General features: G+C 43.7%; 1 protein-coding gene across 2 annotated transcripts in view; it reads left to right on the plus strand.

The window, feature by feature from the left end:
• Positions 1-4,342: 4,342 nt before the first annotated feature.
• ELL2 (elongation factor for RNA polymerase II 2) overlaps positions 4,343-17,827 on the plus strand; it is a 74,461-nt gene continuing 60,976 nt past the window's right edge. For both annotated transcript variants that reach the window (XM_025292208.3, XM_044948535.2), the window contains exon 1: positions 4,343-4,505. In XM_025292208.3, the coding sequence (XP_025147993.2) occupies positions 4,353-4,505 (153 nt within the window). In that variant the 5' untranslated portion in view covers positions 4,343-4,352. The remainder of the gene's footprint in view (positions 4,506-17,827) is intronic.

Here is a 17,827-nt window from a genome sequence, read left to right on the forward strand (position 1 = left end):
TTGTTGTTCAGTCACTCAGTCGTGTCCAACTCTTTTCAACCCCATGAACTGCAGCACGCCAGGCTTCCCTGTCCTTCACCAACTCCTGGAGCTTGCTCAAACTCGTGTCCATTGAGTTGGTGATGTCATCCAACCATCTAATCCTCTGCCATCCCCTTCTCCTCCTGCTTTCAATTTTTCCCATCATCAGGGTTTCTAATGAGCTGGCTCTTCGCATCAGGTGACCAAAGTATTGAAGCTTCAGTTTCAGCATCAGTCCTTCCAATGAATATTCAGGATTGATTTCCTTTAGGATTGACTGGTTTGATCTCCTTGCATCCAAGGGACTCTCAAGAGTCTTCTCCAACATCACAGCTCAAAAGCATCAATTCTTCAGCCCTCAGCCTTCTTTATGGTCCAACTCTCAAAACCATACTGGACTACTGGAAAAACCATAGCTTTGATTAGACGACCTTTGTCAGCAATGTCTCTGCTTTTTAATATGCTATTTAGGCTAGTCACAGCTTTTCTTCCAAGGAGCAAGCATCTTTTAATTTCATGGCTGCAGTCATCATCTGCAGTGATTTAGGAGCCCAAGAAAATAGTCTGTCACTGTTTCCATTTCTTAAAGCCACTTATAGAATTGTTCCTACTAATGTCTTAAAATTGGATTAACACATTAGTAGGAACTATTCTATAAGTGGCTTTAAGAAATAACTCACAAAAGTACTAAGACATGTATCAATATAAGACAGAAAAGCCTTCCACACTGAAAAGCATTACAGCAGAGATTGAAAACTAGAAAGTTGTGAGCTAACTCAGGCCAAGAGACTTCTTTAATGTCCACAAAATGTTTATTGAGACTTTCAGTTAGGTGCCAATAAATAAACTTAGAAAGCTCATGTAAAAATGTTTGATTTACAGCTTTTCTTGAAAAATTACAACATCAGACAACATTGGGCCCCTGCAGGCCCCCAGCAGCAAACAGCTGGACCAGACAGTCACTGAACCTTTTAATCACCCATAACTCACCACAGTCCAGCACCTTCAGTACCTATGGCATACTGTCTGGCTTATTTGGGTACCTAATGGTCCCTGAAGGCACCTGAATTGGTGACCTCAGTTTCAAAGGAGAAGTGAGAAACTGTCATTAAATACATGGCAACTCAGAAAGAGTGGTGACCCAGCACTTGAAGGTCAGTGATGGCCTTGATGTTCATACAACCTGTCTGCACTGCACACTAGACATGAGAGATTGAGCAGGTCCTGAACCAGGTTACTTCCTTTTAGCCTTTTTTCTGCACTGAATTATCATATAAGAGATTTCTTCTCAGTTATTAAGTCTAAACAATAGCTACCTCAGTGTAAATAGTGACTAGAGTTGATACAGACTCTGCCTCTCCTAGTTGTAATAGATTAGGCAGCTTGCTTTTAAATTAATGGTCTCAGCCTCCTCATTCATAAAATGATTGAGTTTAGCTAGAAGCATCATTAAAATCACTTTTAGCTGGCCCCTCCCCATCTTTACCAGCTCTACTTATCTAGAATCTACTAAAACCTCAAAAAATGTTCAAGGTCTACACCTCCACAAAACTTCTCCAGACTCTTTCTTTGAAGCTTTAAGCTCATAAACTCTACCACCCAAATTTAGCACTTACTAATTCTCTAATCCCTTGCTTTGAGTTTGTTGGTTCCTTCCCCATATTCAAACAGAAAATCCCTTTAAATAAGAGACTATGGTGTTTAATTTTTAAATCTTCCACAGCATTTTACATTTATTTAGCATTCAATAATTGTTAATGAAACTGAATAATAACTAAAAACTGAAAATAATTATAAAATGGCAAACTTCCCAAAGAGCAACTTTCATCAGCCCCCTGAGAATGAGTTACACTTATTAGCATCACAACTTGCCCAATTGATTCAGGCAGGCATAATGTGTACTTTGCAGTGAAGAAAACACACAACTAGATTACCCTATTACTTTGTATTAACACATGGTCATTGCTTCCTTCCCTAGTTGAAATGCTCCAAAGGGAGAAAATACAAACATTAACTCACTACAATAATATACTGTAGTACTGGCTGAAAGATTAGGTTACTCACTAAAATACAACATGAAAAACTTTTTCTTATCACAACTAAGAAAAAAAAAAAATCAATTTCTTTTAAGTGCCTGCAGGTCAGACATTTAAAAACTATAGTGAAAACCACCCTAGCTCCTTCCCCACCCTGTGGATGTCATCAGAAGTTCTGAGTAAGAGGAGGCCAAGTTAAGATGCCATGTGGGCGGGGATTTACCCACCTTCACCAAAAAAGGAATGGTATACAGGTTTTACTTGTTCTGGTCAGTCTCCCCCACCCCCCACCCCCAAATAATTAAAGCTTTGGATATGTGGTCAGTCCTTCCCTATTAAAGTAAAGCCAACAGAAGAAAAGAATAATTCAAGAATAAAATTACTTTTTAAATTATTTTGTGATTGCCTGACTTATTTAATGAATTTAAGATAATTAAACACTCTAGTAAACTAGATTAACAAGTGTTAATCATGTTTTAACAGGTAGCAGAATCTAGTGGATTGAAATTAAGTCCATTTCAAAAATGCTTTCCTGTGGTGTAACAACACTTAATACAGGCGTTTCCACTTAACCCATATTCTATGCAAGGAGGATTCGTTCAGTAATTTGTTTACAGAACGAATCTGTAATCTGTTCTGTCATCTGTAAGGCTGAAGGGTCTGAATCAAGAGGTAGTGTACATGAATGGTAGAGGATTGATTAAAAGCGGGAGGTGAATCATGGAAAACTCCCACTTGGACCTGTCCGGAAAAAAATAATGGCACTATACAATTTAAAAATATGGGAAACACTGATTAAATGCCTATACATTTTTTCTGGGGAAATCCCTGTCAAACGCAACGGAGTTTTATAATCTGAGGGAAACAAAAAAGCGTCTCAAAAAAAATTTTGTGATAAAAAAAAAAAAAAGACCTTGCAGTAGTTTCATGCCTTTGAATAGTTTGCTTTTTTAATATCTGGTGTCGCTGATCCCCGGTTAACTCATCGTCTGACCGGAAGCCTGTCCAGTCGATCCACACGCCGCGCTGAAGAGCGCTCGGGATTAGGCGTCTTCTTTCAGCCACGCCCACACACGGAGCGTCGCGAGGAACGGAAAGTGCGCCCAGCCTCCTCACCCGCTCACACGCCCGTCTCCTCCACTTAACAGCAACAGCTCAAACACCTCCCTGTCAGATGAAACGGACAGAACCCAGACGAAACCGGGGCATGACGTCGCTGTGTCTCTTAATATAAGTGAAGGCCACTTAAACTCTCCTACTGCCCTTCAAAAGAAAAACCCTAAGTGCCGCCCCAAGTCCCATGCGTGCATGCATAATTTATACATAACCCGGCTCCTACTTTGGAGAACTCCAAAGGAACGGAATACATTTTTCCGGGATGGCAACTGGGCACGGCGTGGGAAAACCCTTCAATTTCCGTTTTCTGCTGTGCCCACCGCACCAAAGCGTCAGGCACCGGTTCACGTTCGTTAAGAGGCTTCACACAATCGAGCAGAATTCTTCAAAGCCGGGGGCCAACTCGCTAATTTCAAATTTCGGGCGAAATGATGGCGAAGAAGAGCGTCCTCTTCCCCAGTTCCAGCCGCTCATCAAAGCGATGAGTTCTGAGGAGCGACTCTCCACAAGTGACTGCGATCTTCCCTCACAGGCACACCCTACTCCAAGGCTAAAGCAGCCGTCGGGAACGAAGTCCTTACTTGACCACCAATTTGGGGTAGGGAATCTCTCTCTCCAAAGACCACCAGCGCAGGAAGAGAGTCTCCCGCCCTACACTCCCAGCTCCAAGTAGCCCCCAAGGGGCGGGGCTTGGCCTCCAGGGAATCAGACCAGGCAACCTGGACAACCTAAATTAGCAGGAGATTCCTCCCCACACACCCCCAAACCAGCCTGGCCAACAGCCGCCAGTGCGGCAAGCCGACCAGGCGTGACGTCAGGTGTGATTAAGTTGGCGCGTCACCTCGACGTAAGCCTCTCACCTCTCGGACGTCCCGTCCCGGGAGCAAAACTCCAGCGACTTTGGGCTCCGCCCCCGTGAGAGTGGGAGGTGGCCAATAAGGGCGGTCCTGAGGAGCCCCGGGGGCCAATGAGACGAGCCCGGGGCGGGGCGCGAGGCCGGAGGGCGGGGCGGGCGGCGGCGGTGGCTGCCAGAGGTCTGGCCTGCGCGCAGTATATGACAGTACGTCAGCAGCGGGATGGCCGTAGCTGTGGCGGCGGCTGCAGACGCCCGAGCAGCCGCGGCCGCAGTGGAGGCTGGAGCCCGAGCGGCGTCGGCGGCGGCACCCCGGGGAGTTTAAGATGGCGGCGGGGGGGGCGGCGGCGGCGGGTCTGCGGGAGGAGCAGCGCTACGGGCTGTCGTGCGGGCGGCTGGGACAGGACCACATCACCGTACTGCATGTGAAGCTCACCGAGACGGCGATCCGCGCGCTCGAGACCTATCAGAGCCACAAGGTGAGGCCGGGCGGCTGAGCCGGCCCGGGGCTCGGGCAGGGGGGAGAGGGCGTCCCCGGCCTCCCCGCCGCGCCGCCCCCTGTCCGACCCGGCTGCACCTGGCTCGGGGCCGGCGGAGCGGTGACTAGCTTCGGCTGCCGTCCGCGCGCGCCGCGGAGCCGGGCAGGGCAGGGCCGGGCGAGGGTGGCTGACGGCCGCCGCCGTCCGGGGCCGGCCGGGCGCCGGGGCGTGTGGCCGGGGCAGGCGAGCGGGCGAGCGGGCGGGCGGGCGGCCCCTGGCGGCGGGGCCGAGGCCGCGGCCGCTGCAGCCCCTGCGCTGCGGGGACTTTCCGACGGCGCCCGCGGGGCTTTTCTAGCCTTTTCGGTCCCGCTGAGGGAGAGAGGCAACCAGGGAAGAGACGAGTGAAATAGCTCCTCTGCCTCCACGACGTTTGGGGGTGGATGTAGGGAGGGCAGCGTCCAGATACCGAACCGAGAGGACGGCTGGCACTAGCCTTCCGCTTTTGGGGGGCGGGGGGTCCCAACCGTAGAGCCGCGGAGAGACCGGGGCCCTGGCGCTCCGCGTGTGAAGGTGAGACACACAGTTACCCGCAGGGACCTGGGGACACACGGGCGGTCGCATACGGCGCGTGGAGGGGCGGGTGGGGTGGGTGCCCCCCGTGTACTCGCAGAGGCTGACAGGGGCGCTCCGCGTACGCGGGCGGAGGGGGGCACACCTTACACTTGGAGGGACTCGGGCACACGGGCGCTTCGCGTTCCCAGAGAACCGGGGAGTCACACACACACACACACACACACACACACACACACATCCAGCGCTCACCCGGGAGCGAGGACCTCGGTCCCCTAGAGAGAAGGATTCTCTGTGGCTCCTCATCCCCCAAAGACGCGTCGCTCGCGGCTGGGGCGGACTCACTGACCTAGAGAGAGACCGGGATCGGGGTGTCGGGGTGCAGGGCTTGGAGGGGAGGTGGTTACACTGCATTCTAGGCAGACTCGGGTGTCGCACCCCGCTCCGCCTTCCGGAGAGAGCGTGGACACAGACACACACAACTCGAGCATAGCGAAGGCTCAAAGACTCAGCGATTGGAGAGGACACACCAAGGAACGCGTTTGCAGGTTTTAGGGAAAAAAAAAAAAAGTGAGAGAGAGGGTGGAAGGCACTGCTAAGGGACGCAGCAAGCGGAGTGTCTGGGGACGCCGTTTATGGCCATGCAGTACCGTGTGTGGGTGAGGGAGGCAGAGTGGACGCATCGCGAAAGGGAAGGCATAGATCATCTGAGAGACCGGTTAACAGTCGCTCCGAGAAGAGAGACATCCGTGGAGGAGAGAACCCGCAGGGCATCCCGACAAAGAGCCGAGCCCATGCCAAGGAGACACGCACCGATTAACTGATCTCATAAAGCAGGCGCAGAGGCCAGGAGGACACCCGGACACACACAGTTGTTCAGATAAAAGTGGAGAAAGGAATTAACATCTGTTGAGCTCCCACTAGTGCCAGGCACTTTAAATGCTTCGAAGGAAGGCCCAGAGCAGTAGGCAAAAACGGCAGAAGTGTGAACCTAGGAGCTTCAACTTAACCTTCAGAGACACCCCCATACCTAAGGATGCACACAGGGGGAGGCACGCGGCTGTGCATAGCTTGAGAAGTGCCTGAACTCACCTTCCCTGTAAACAGCAGCAGAGACTCAGGGACATGCCCGCAGATGGCACTCACAGAGTGGACGCATGGATGTACATTCCAGGGCATATGTGTTACCCACCAGAGACTATACAGGTGAAAACCCCGCAGATCCAGGAGTGGAGGGAGGAAGGCATGCACAAGGAGAAGCCTTGCACACACCTGTGAAATCTCAGGGGGGAAAAAGGTCTCAAGTATGACTGGGAAGTCAGTGTACACTCAGCAGTAGGAAGGCGAGGAAATAAAGACAGAAAAACTGCTTCTGTCAGTAGGTACTCCCAGACAGGTGCATCTGCAGGGGAGAGAGCAGCACTAGCATGGAGTGCGAGGCCCTGTGTTCTGGAAGCCAGATAGGTAGGCAGAGGGACAGGGGCAGACAGTGGAGAGAAACTCAGCCCTGCAAGATGGAGAGATAAGCCGGTCTCTGTTCCTAGGGGAGGGCATGGAAGCAATGACAGAGGGAAGAAGGTAGGTCAGGGTATGTAAAGAGGAAAAACCGCTCAGAAACCAGAGAGCAAGGAGTCAGTGGGAGGAGGCCAACCTGCAGTCAGAAACAGAGCCAGGGAGCAGATAAAGACTGACACACAGGGGTGGGGAGAGGCATCTCTGGGGGCAGTAGTTCAGCCAGCCATCTTGGGGGACAACTGGCAAACTGTACAGCTGATTACAGTAAGATTGACAGACGCCGGATCAGAGAGAAGAAAGAGGTGGGTGAGGAGGCCACACAGGGAAGGGGTGCTCCCCAGGGAGAGTGAGGTGACAGAGGAGCCCCCAGTGCTCCCTGACCTGCATGGCTGCTGGGGCCCAAGAAGAGAGTGCTATTTGTTTTTCTCCCCTGGTTTCTGCCTCCTACACCTTAGCGCTTCGTGCTTGGGATTAAAGTTTAGAATGCTTTGAGTCTAAAAGCCCCCACATTTATATGCCATTGTCTTAAGAAATAGATCAAAAATTCTTCCATCCCACTGCTTAGTTCTTGATTATTTATTTTCACTTTATAGGCAAAGGTACCAAAGTCAATGGCTTTCCTTACTCCTGACTACTATTGCCTATTAGTGTCATTACTGTCTGTTTCCATCTCTGTGTATGCAAATTAAGAGGCCTGGTCAGTCTACAGAGGCAGAGAAGGGAACCGCAGAAGACTTTTCCAAGCCCCTCTCCCTTTCTGAGTGTAGTCCTTGGGTGCCTTTTCTTCTGGAAGGCTGGTAGTAAAAGTGGTAGTATGCAGGGAGAAGAGGAAGAAATACATGATTTGATGGTTGCAATTGGTCCCAGCCTTGTTTCTGACTTAACCAGTTCCGTCCCCAGGCTTGACTGTCACTTTAGCCACAGAAACACTTTAAGGGACTTGGAAAAGCAGGAATCGGGGTGAGACTGGGAGCTTCTGACAGCTGAAAAATGGTGTGTTCAGCCAAACTTCCCACAGAGGTATCCTCAGGGCCTCTCCTCTTGACTCAAGCAGGACGGGGGCTCCCCCATCACAATAAAGTTGCCAGCAGTGGGCAGACGGCCCAGCTTTTATCCTCCAGGAGAACGATACATACTTGGTCTGTTACACTTTCCACCCTTATCAAAGTAGGGCTCCTAACTTTAAATTGTAGCTGCATTTGGAATTCTGTTTTCTCCTGGGGAGGAGGGGCAGGATAGCTTTAACCTCTCATGTGAAACTTTACCATTCCTGTACTTGATAGGAAGGTGCTTGATGCTTGACAAGTGGCCTCCCAAGTGTTGGCCTGTGCAAGGTTATGACTGTTATTCCTCCACTTGTGATGACTTTCTAAGACCCAGAAACTTCAAGAGGTTAATTTCCTAAATTAAGCATCAGAGTTATTTTTATCCAGATTATTTTGTATTGGATTTTCCTAAATTAACGTACTTGACCCAAGACTTCAGGGAGGTACATTTAGGAATTTTAGGAAACTATGACTTAGGCTAAATACAGAAGTTCTCTAGATGTAATTGGGCAAGTATCCGAAATTATTAGAGTCCATGGAAACAGAATCTTTAATTGGAAACAATTCCTCACTGTTTCAAGACAAACAAACCTAATTGACCTTCATTACTCAAGTTTTCTATTTTTAGAGAAGAAATGAAGAATGCTATTTGGGAACCTTTTAAACAGAGATTAAGGTGGGGGGATAGAGACATTGTGAGTTCAAGAATGGGAGTTATAGCTGGTGTAAATATCTCCTAAAAGTTGTTTTTCACTCAGTTTGAATACAGAAACAGTTTCCAGTTGATTATATACAAAAATATATTAATTAGAAAGTTATTTTCATGGTTTGCAGAATGAATTCAGAATACTGATATAGATATTTAGTATATATTGCAAAGCTACTTTTTTCCCCCATAGTTTATTTTGAATGACGATAAAGTTACTAAATAAAATCACATATTACAACTTTATAGTCATTCTAAATTCATGTCTGAATTTATGGTCTATATAATCCCTATACATTTTAAATGATTTAATTTTACTTTAAATCCCTATACATTTAAATACATTTTATATGTTGCTATAATTACATATTTCTCCCAGATATATCCTAAAAGTGTTTTAAATCAAATCTCAAAATTCTAAAACTTACCTTAGCCAATTCCTTCAGTAATGTGTAGCTGGCTTTATTTTGACATTTGAGTAAGTCATTTTGCAGTAACAAAAACCTTATCAAAATATTGTTTTCAGAATCTGCCATTGCTGAGCCTGTTGATTTTTTTTTTAATGTTTACTTAAAGTTTCAAAGGTGGTGGCTCAAATAATACTATCATGTTTGTCCAACTATTACGTAAAAGTCTTGCATAGATGCATCTCAAGGCAGGAGACATTCATTCTCTATGCCTGAGCATGAGAAAGAAGATGCTTCAAGGGTTCTGTTAACGCATTCTTTTGTTGACTCCAGTTATTGGCTTTAAATAAATTTTCCTCCTTGTATGAGTGTCTTCTAGGAAAATGACAGTGTTTTGAAAATGTGTGCAAATACACTTACATTTAATTTTGTATGAGGAATTCAGTCTTGCTCAATATTACCAGATTCTGTTATTTCTAGTCAAAGCATAAAGTCTTCTTTAAACCTCTGAAGTTACTGTCCTTCATCATAGCTCCCTTTAATGTGTTCCATGATCTTATGAAATCACTCATCCCACAGGTCATGGGGTAGGAGATATCCTCTCCTCTCCTTTCTTTTTACCAAGTAAAGGTATCAGTGTTTGAGTCATCGTGGTTTAAGGCACAAAAAGACACATGCCTTACTTTTTCCTGTCTGTTCCTTTTTTGTGCCTGCCCTCAAACAATTTTGAATGTGTACGTGTGTGTTCAATAATCTGCTGTTATAAATACAGAAGGACCTGTTCTTCAGGGCACCACTCAAGCATCCAGACCTGCCAGCACAGCTGCCACTGCTGCTGACGTGCTTACTAAGTGAAACAATGAGGTTTGCCTTAGCAGATTCCTTCTGTTGCAGTTTTTTCATATAGCCAGTTTTAATTTAAATAGGTTAATTTACTGACTTTAACTTAAACCCATCTTGAGGCTGAACTTGATCTGAAAAAGCTTTGTATCAAGTAAAGTCAAATCTGTGCCCCATTTTGCAATAAGTGAAAAGTGTATTCAAATGATCAGGTGTTCAGTGCAAAAGGGTGCTCCTCCTAGTGAAAAGCAGTGGCCAGATTGCCTGAAGGGATAGACAGGGAACCTTGGCACCAGAATTGAGAGGAGAAAGAAAGAACATATGTGAAGGATTGGACCATGTTCAGGAAGAGAATTTAAAAGGAAAGGTGTAAAATCCTTGGAATGATTTACAGGAAAGCTTATCAAGGACAACACCAGATCGAACCTTTCTATTTGCACTTGTTTTGTTTTTTTAAAACAAAAAACTATGGAAGCTGTGCTGGGTCATTTTTAACAATTTGCAGTGACTACAGAGAGCATCAGGAGCCTAGCATCAGTGTTCAACCCAAGTGTTTGCCAGTTTGGGTCAAATGTATTTGGAATATTTAAAAAGATGTCCCTAAAATGTGATGAAATGGGCATTTCTTTGTGTAAGATGAGTAGAGTTTTAGAGAAGACAGCATGTGTTTGACCGCAGCACATTTGACTTGCCTGCATACCTCAGGTCCATAGGACATTTCCCATGACTTAATACAGAAATCTAGAAAAGCAGGCCTGGAGCAGGATACAGTACATTAATGACTGTCTCTACAGCCACATTTAAGCTGGAAAAACATGGCATGAATCAGGTCAGATTTACCATGAAAATTGCTTTCTTTTCTTTACCTCTCTCCTTTCCCCTCCTTTCATTTTATCTACCTATCTACAATTTTGGTTGTGGCATTATGGCTCTTGATAGCCATGTTAAATCTTTAGGAAGAACTGGTTTAAGGGCCTCCACTAATACTTGGCCTGCAAAGGCCAAACCTGGAATTTCACAGCTAGCAGTTTAATATAGGATATAAGAAGAGGGAATCTTATTAATTAGACTGTATGCCCCTTAAGGGCTTCCCCGGTGGTGCTAGTGGTAAAGAACCCAACTGCCAATGCAGAAGACATAATAGATGCGAGTTCCCTCCCTGGGTCAGGAAGATCCCCTGGAGGAGGGCATGGCAATCCACTCCAGTATTGTTGCCTGGAGAATCCCATGGACAGAGGAGCCTGGTGGGCTACAGTCCATAGAGTCGCACAGAGTTGGATACGACTGAAGCAACTTAGCACAAACGCGTATGCTCCTTAAAGATTCATGAATTAAATTAGCACCTTGATTGGAACTCAGTAGTCAGAGCATTTGGCTACTAGTTTAATAACTAGGTTGTTAGATAACATAAGTTTCTTTCTTGTTGGGGTTCTATATGTTATTGGTCTAAACAACAGCTTTGGATCTTAAAGGGTTTTAACAGGCAGAGACTAGATGGGGGAATCACATCTTCAGGAGAAGGAGTGGCACAGGCAAGGAAAGGCAAAAGTAGAAAAGCTAAATCAGGCTTTGAGAATTGCAAGAAGACCCTGTTCCTCTTATCTTCGAGTGGGGGAGAAAATATAATTGGTTTAAAGAGAGGAAAGGGAGACGAGCAGATTAGAGTTTATTCTGTCAAAACTGGGGAGACACTGATTAGAAAGTTGAGGTGATTGAGCTAATGCTTTAGGATTATTCTGGACTCTGTGCACATGATGAATGTAAGATGCATCCAGAAGGAAGTAGACAAGTTAGGAAGAAGTACATGGTCAGGATCAGAGAATGTAGAATGTGAACTAGGAATACAGTGGGAGACAAGATACTATAGATGAATAGAATCTATGGAATGTAACACCAGGTTTTATAAGAACAGGGTTGAATTGAAATTTCTAGCCATCAGCACTAGGAGGATACCCTTAGTAGGGAGAGAAATTGGAAGCAGTTGGGAGGATAGGATAGGGTGGGGAAGAGAAAGTACCATATTCTTCACTCAGTCCTTTGTTTGGTGATGAGGAGACTTAGGTTTGATTAGCTGTTCTATATCTGAGAGGTATATTTGGGTCTAAGTCTAGATTAGAACAATGCCATACTATTTACATGTTTCAAACTTTTCCATTTGGGTGGAAATTTTGGGGATTGGTGATGTTTTGGGGGAAGTTGAAATTACTAGGTAGAAGAAATTTTGGTTTTGAACAGGTATTTTAAAATTTTGTTTGTATTTTTGTAGGCTCCCTTTATTCAATAACTTTCTCCATAAATTTCACTTAAGACTGTCATAGAGTACAGATAATATGAAAATTGAATTTGATTTTTACATGAAGATCAGACCTTCCATGGTTTCTGTTGCAAGTAATTACTGAAACATTAAGTTACTCTCTATAATGTTCCTGGATTTACATTTCAAACATCATTTTTAAATGATTCCTAAAGGCCTTGAAAGGGTCAGTGTTTTCACTTCCAGATTACTTTCATTTCTGTTTCAGTGTTTTGATTCTCTTTGTTTGTTTGACAGTTTGTGAAAAACAAACCAAAAAATAATCATGAGTACATGAAGCTTTTGTTATACATATACATTGTCTCTATAGACTAGTTATGATCACTTGGTTTGTGGTCCATCGAGATAACCTTGGCTAGAAGACTTTTCTCATGAACAGTGAGCTGGTACAAGGAAGGAACTAAGCTTGAACTTTCTAATAAGATTCTCTGAGATACTTTAGGATCTAAATATGCTTACCTGTAAACTTAAGTGTTAGCATATTTTTTAAAAAGACATTTACTTAGTATCATGGCTTTTGGTTTTCATTGTTGAAACTGTGATGCCTTAGATAACCAGAAAACACATCCATGTGGTTAAAACTCAGATGAAACATGTTTTTAATAAAAGACTAAGGTAGGAGTAGGAATTATTTCTAGAACTATCAAATATTCATTTAGCCAATGTTTATCTCTGACATGTGCAGGCATAGAACTAGGCACTGGATAAGTCAGTGATGGTCCCTGCCTTAAGAAAGTACTCATGTCTTAGTAGTCACAAGCAGACATTAAAATGAAATAAATAAGTGCAATAAAGTCTGTGTGCAAGGGGACGCTTAAAGAGAGAAGGATTAGCTGTGAATGCATCTGAGAAGTAGTGTGGGCTTTTTAATCTCCTGTCCCCTGCCCAGCCCACTCCAATTGTGTTGTGTCCATCACATCCCTGAGATTGCACCTGACTAGGTCCTGTGCTGTCAAATCCAGTGTCAAATCTCTCCGTTCCTGTCTTACCTCAGTATCGCGCCATCCAGTTGATTACTCTTTCCTGTTAGAAACGCTCCTGGTTTTCCTCCCACTGCCCTGCCCATTCTCAGTCTCCTCTGCTGATTATCCTCTGCTTGACTGGCCTGTGAAAGTTGGAGATCCCAGTTGCTTCCTCTCTATTCACTTCCCTAGGGGAGCTCATCTAGTCCTGAGGATTTAAATGTCATCTGTATGTTAATGACCTCCAAATGTTTATCTCCAGCTCCAACCTTCCTCTGTTTCCAGGCGCCAATTTTCAACATCTCATCTCTTTATCAAAGTGTAAGAGGTTATCTCAAACGGAACAGTCCCAAACACTGTTCTTGATTTCACGCCTCAGACCTACCTCTTCGTGAGTGTTCCCCATTTCAGTACATGGCAGCACTTGTTCCCAGTTGCCTAGTAATTGACTGGTTTACCTTGATTTATCTCCTCTTTTCTTGACTTAATTGATCCTTAGAGTAAGTTCTGTCATTCTTCGAATGTCTGAAGTCTAACTTCATCCATCGCCACCACTCCACACCCAGCCAACCTCATCTCTCTTGAGGACCAGTGCCATGGACTTCCAGCTGGCCTCCAAGCTTCCACTCTTCCTCCAGGAGTCCATTCACCATGCAGCAGCCAGAGTGACCTTTTTAAAACACTTAAGTGTGATCATGTCATCTCCAAGTTTCAAGGTTTCTAAGAGCTTCCTTTGTTTTAGATGCTTCATTTTATAAATTTCTAGTATTTTAAAAATAATACCCATCTTCCAATGCAAACTTATTTTACTGCTTCTCCTTATACCTTACTAGAGATCAGGATCACAAGGAACAAATCTTCATTTGTATTTATAGTCAGATGCGATGTGTAAGTTTATTTACACAGTTATAAAGTCTACATTAAGTTCTCTCTTTGAAAAAAAGATGGGATATTATGCTTCGAATATTGTTATAAGGTCTGGTTCACAGTAACTAGCTTTTCAGGCCGTTGTTCAGTTTGGATTTTTGCCTTCCATGTTCCTTTAAATAATTGTATGAAATACTAACGTTTCAGACTATTTTTTTTTCACTTTGGCCTACATCAGATAGCTACAGTTTTCCAGAAACTCTCTAAAAACAAGGATTGTGTTAAATAGATCAGATTTTTTTACTTCTCACTGCCCTTTTGATTCGCTCCTTTATATCTCATTCTTCTCTATGCTGTAATGGCTAGAAAAACATTATTCTTTATTCCATACGCGCTTTAATATGGTTCTTCTAAAACTGCAGAGAACGAGTATCTCCTGTGTGTAAAGTTGGATTGACTGACAAAGCAAAATACCAGATTTTGTGAAACTTTGATTCTCTCTTTTTCTTTGGGTGCGGGGGGCGGGGGTGGGGGGGCATTTAGTAAAAGATAGCTTTGATTTACCCCAAAATTTCACATTCATACAATCATTCTAAACATATTACCACCTTTGACAAGAGCTGAGTATATTTGATTTCAGGATTAACTGTCTGATTTCCTGTGCTATATTCTGCTTTTGTTTAGTCACTCAGTCGTTTCTGACTCTTTGCAACCCCATGTACTGCAGCCTACCAGCCTCCTCTGTCCGTAGAACTTTTCCAGGCAAGAAGACTGGAGTAGGTTGCCATTTTCCTCTCCAGGGATTTTCTGCTTTAGCTCCATCTTTTTTTTTCCCCTTCCTCTTCTTTCCCTGCATAGATTGTTTTCTCTTACATTACCGTGGTTAAAGATATAATTATTGGATAGTCTTTGGTTATTCTATCAGGTGACGTTTTGAAGAGCAGAATTAAATGACTTCTTAAAGGGTTATAACCATAAGTTCTTAAAATAGTATAGTACCTCTTTAGGAAAGAAAGAAAGATGTATCTTAAGTCATATCCCAGGATAAGTCATAAATACTTTTTACTATTTACTTGCGTAAGTGAAAACAAATTCAGCTGCCACGTGATATTTTCCTTAAGCTGTAGTGCAAAACCAAAACAGTGATCCCCCCAAAAGCTATTTATTCCTATCAGTTCTTAATTCTCTAACTTTCAGATATTTCACATTTTATACAACTGTTGTTAAGGAGGACCTAACTTATCTAGAGTGGTGGGCAAGAGCACAGTTCTTAAAGTGACCCAGGCCAGAGTTTGAGCTCCAAGTCACTTTTTAAAGCTGTGCAACCTTATGTGATTTCACAGGATTTTCTTGAGAAGTGCAAATAATAGTATCTACCCAATAAGGGTATTCTGAGAACTCCCAGAGGTGATAGTAAAAATGATTACACTGGCCTGACACATTTTAAGCACTCAATAAATAGTAACTAGGTAGCTATAATCATTTCCTAAAACAATCTCACTTAAAGCAGTCACCTGGTACATGACCATTTATAGAAAGTTTTCTGGTTTTGACAAAGTTCCAAAATTATATTTGACTTGGGAATTTTTTCTTTTTGCACTGTCTCTATCATGACTTATAATGCGGCTTAGGTACTCAGATAAAAAGTGAAGTATTTAATAAATACCTATTGGTTAATTTTAAATAATTCAAGAAGTAACTTGAGTCAAAGCTCTATGATGGATGCAAAAGGGAAACTGAAGGTATTTCAAGTATATCTCTAACCTTAGAGTTAGACCTCTGTAATGTGTTTCTTAGAGAAATCACTCTTTTCTAGGCCAGAAGTCTATTTCTTATGGTTGTATGTTGACAAAACCAATAGTGGTTGATAAAGTAAAAGTAACCATAGATTTAATTTTTCCTGAGGGATGAGCAATATGTAAATAATCAAGAGATGTTTATAACAATTTTTATAGGATAACTTTCTTCTTGTGGTGGTGGTTTAGTCACTAAGTTGGTCTTGACTCTTGTGACCCCATGGACTATAGCCCACCAGGCTCCTCTGTCCCTGGGATTTCTCAGGCAAAAATACTGGAATAGGTTGCCATTTTCTTCTCCAGGGGATCTTCCAGACCCAGGGATCAAACCCATGTCTCCTGCATCTCAGGTGGATTCTTTACCGCTGAGCCACCAGGGATTCCCTACTCTCTTTTTATTTAATCCCCAAAGAAACCAGAGCCTTGCCCCTTCTCTCCTCTCCTAAAAGAATCTTATCAGAAACTTAAATTACTGGGACTGGCCTGGTGGTCCAGTGATTTAGATCCATCTGTCAATACAGGGGACATGGGTTCAATCCCTGGTCTGGGAAGATCCTACAGGCCCAGAGGAACTAGGGCCTCACACTGCAACTAGAGAAGAGCCCCCACTCACCACAACCTGCATGTGACAACGAAGATCCAGCACAGCCAAAAATAAATTAAAATTTTAAAGAAGAAATTAAAATTCAGTTCAGTTCAGTTCAGTCACTCAGTCGTGTCCGACTCTTTGCGACCCCGAGAATCTCAGGACACCAGGCCTCCCTGTCCATCACCAACTCCCGGGGTTCACTCAGACTCACGTCCATTGAGTCACTGATGCCATCCAGCCATCTCATCCTCTGTCGTCCCCTCTCCTCCTTCCCCCAATACCTCCCAGCATCAGGGTCTTTTCCAATGAGTCCACTCTTCACATGAGGTGGCCAAAGTATTGGAGTTTCAGCCTTAGCATCAGTCCTTCCAATGAACACCCAGGACTGGTCTCCCTTAGGATGGACTGGTTGGATCTCCTTGCAGTCCAAGGGACTCTCAAGAGTCTTCTCCAACACCACAGCTCTAAAGCATCAATTCTTCAGCGCTCAACTTTCTTAACAGTCCAACTCTCACATCCATACATGACCACAGGAAAAACCATAGCCTTGACTAGACGGACCTTTGTTGGCAAGTAATATCTCTGCTTTTGAATATGCTATCTAGGTTGGTCATAACTTTCCTTCCAAGGAGTAAGCGTCTTTTAATTTCATGCCTGCAATCACAATTAAGATTGCATAGTAAAATTACTTAGTAAATTACGTATTACTTTTACAGTCCTGATATATTGCGAGGAATAGTCCCTGGGAATAAGTGGACATAGATTTCTTTGGTCATAGAGCAGTTTTTGTTGCAGTAGTTGGCTTATTATAATGGCGGTTTTCAAGAATATAACTAAACTTTTGAGCATTTTTGTATTGTCTACACTTTTATTCTAAGCTTAAGAATGCCCTACATTCCCTGAGAAATAAATAAGAGGGTTAATTCAAGGAACTCTCAAAGCAGTGAACCAAATAAGAGTTGAACAGAATCTTTTGACTGTAAGGTGAAAGTGAAAGACGCTCAGTGGTGTCCGACTCCTTGCAACCCAATGGACTGTATAGTCCATGGAATTCTCCAGGCCAGAATACTGGAGTGGGTAACCTTTTCTTCTCCAGGGGATCTTCCCAACCCAGGGATCAAACCCAGGACTCCTGCATTGCAGGTAGATTCTTTACCAGCTGAGCCACAAGGGAAGCCCTTTGACTGTAAAGCATCACCTTTATCGGGTTGTTGAAGCATTTATCAAAAGGGGTTACGCTTTTGTTACCCCAGGAGTTACCTGGGCAGACTGGTACCCAGTCGGTACCAGTCTGCATTGTGTTTCTTGGCTGGACGAAGAGACCAGATCACTATCTTATTTATAACTCAACTACTATTCAGTTAAACACTAGAGTTACTTGATTTTCAAAAGAGCTACCTGCTGCAAATATTTAATTAAAGCTAAAAATCAAAAGTTGAAGTCCTGCTGAAATTCCATTTGTAATGGAAATGTACTTAGTAAGTTAAACATTACTGTAAAACATGCCATATCATATTTGGCCACCTGTAATTACTTTATCTTTTAAAACTGCATTGCATTTTTAAATATACAATGAGTTGAGGTTATGTTTGTGCAGTTAAAATTAGGCTAAAAAGATTTAGATGAAAAAAGAACTTGAGACATATAATGGCATTGACTTTTAGAACTTATTCCTGGTCCCTTTCCTATTAACACAGTAGTCAGGTGCAT

The sequence above is a fragment of the Bubalus bubalis genome, chromosome 9 (assembly GCF_019923935.1).
Source record: "Bubalus bubalis isolate 160015118507 breed Murrah chromosome 9, NDDB_SH_1, whole genome shotgun sequence".
Classification (NCBI taxonomy): domain Eukaryota; kingdom Metazoa; phylum Chordata; class Mammalia; order Artiodactyla; family Bovidae; genus Bubalus; species Bubalus bubalis.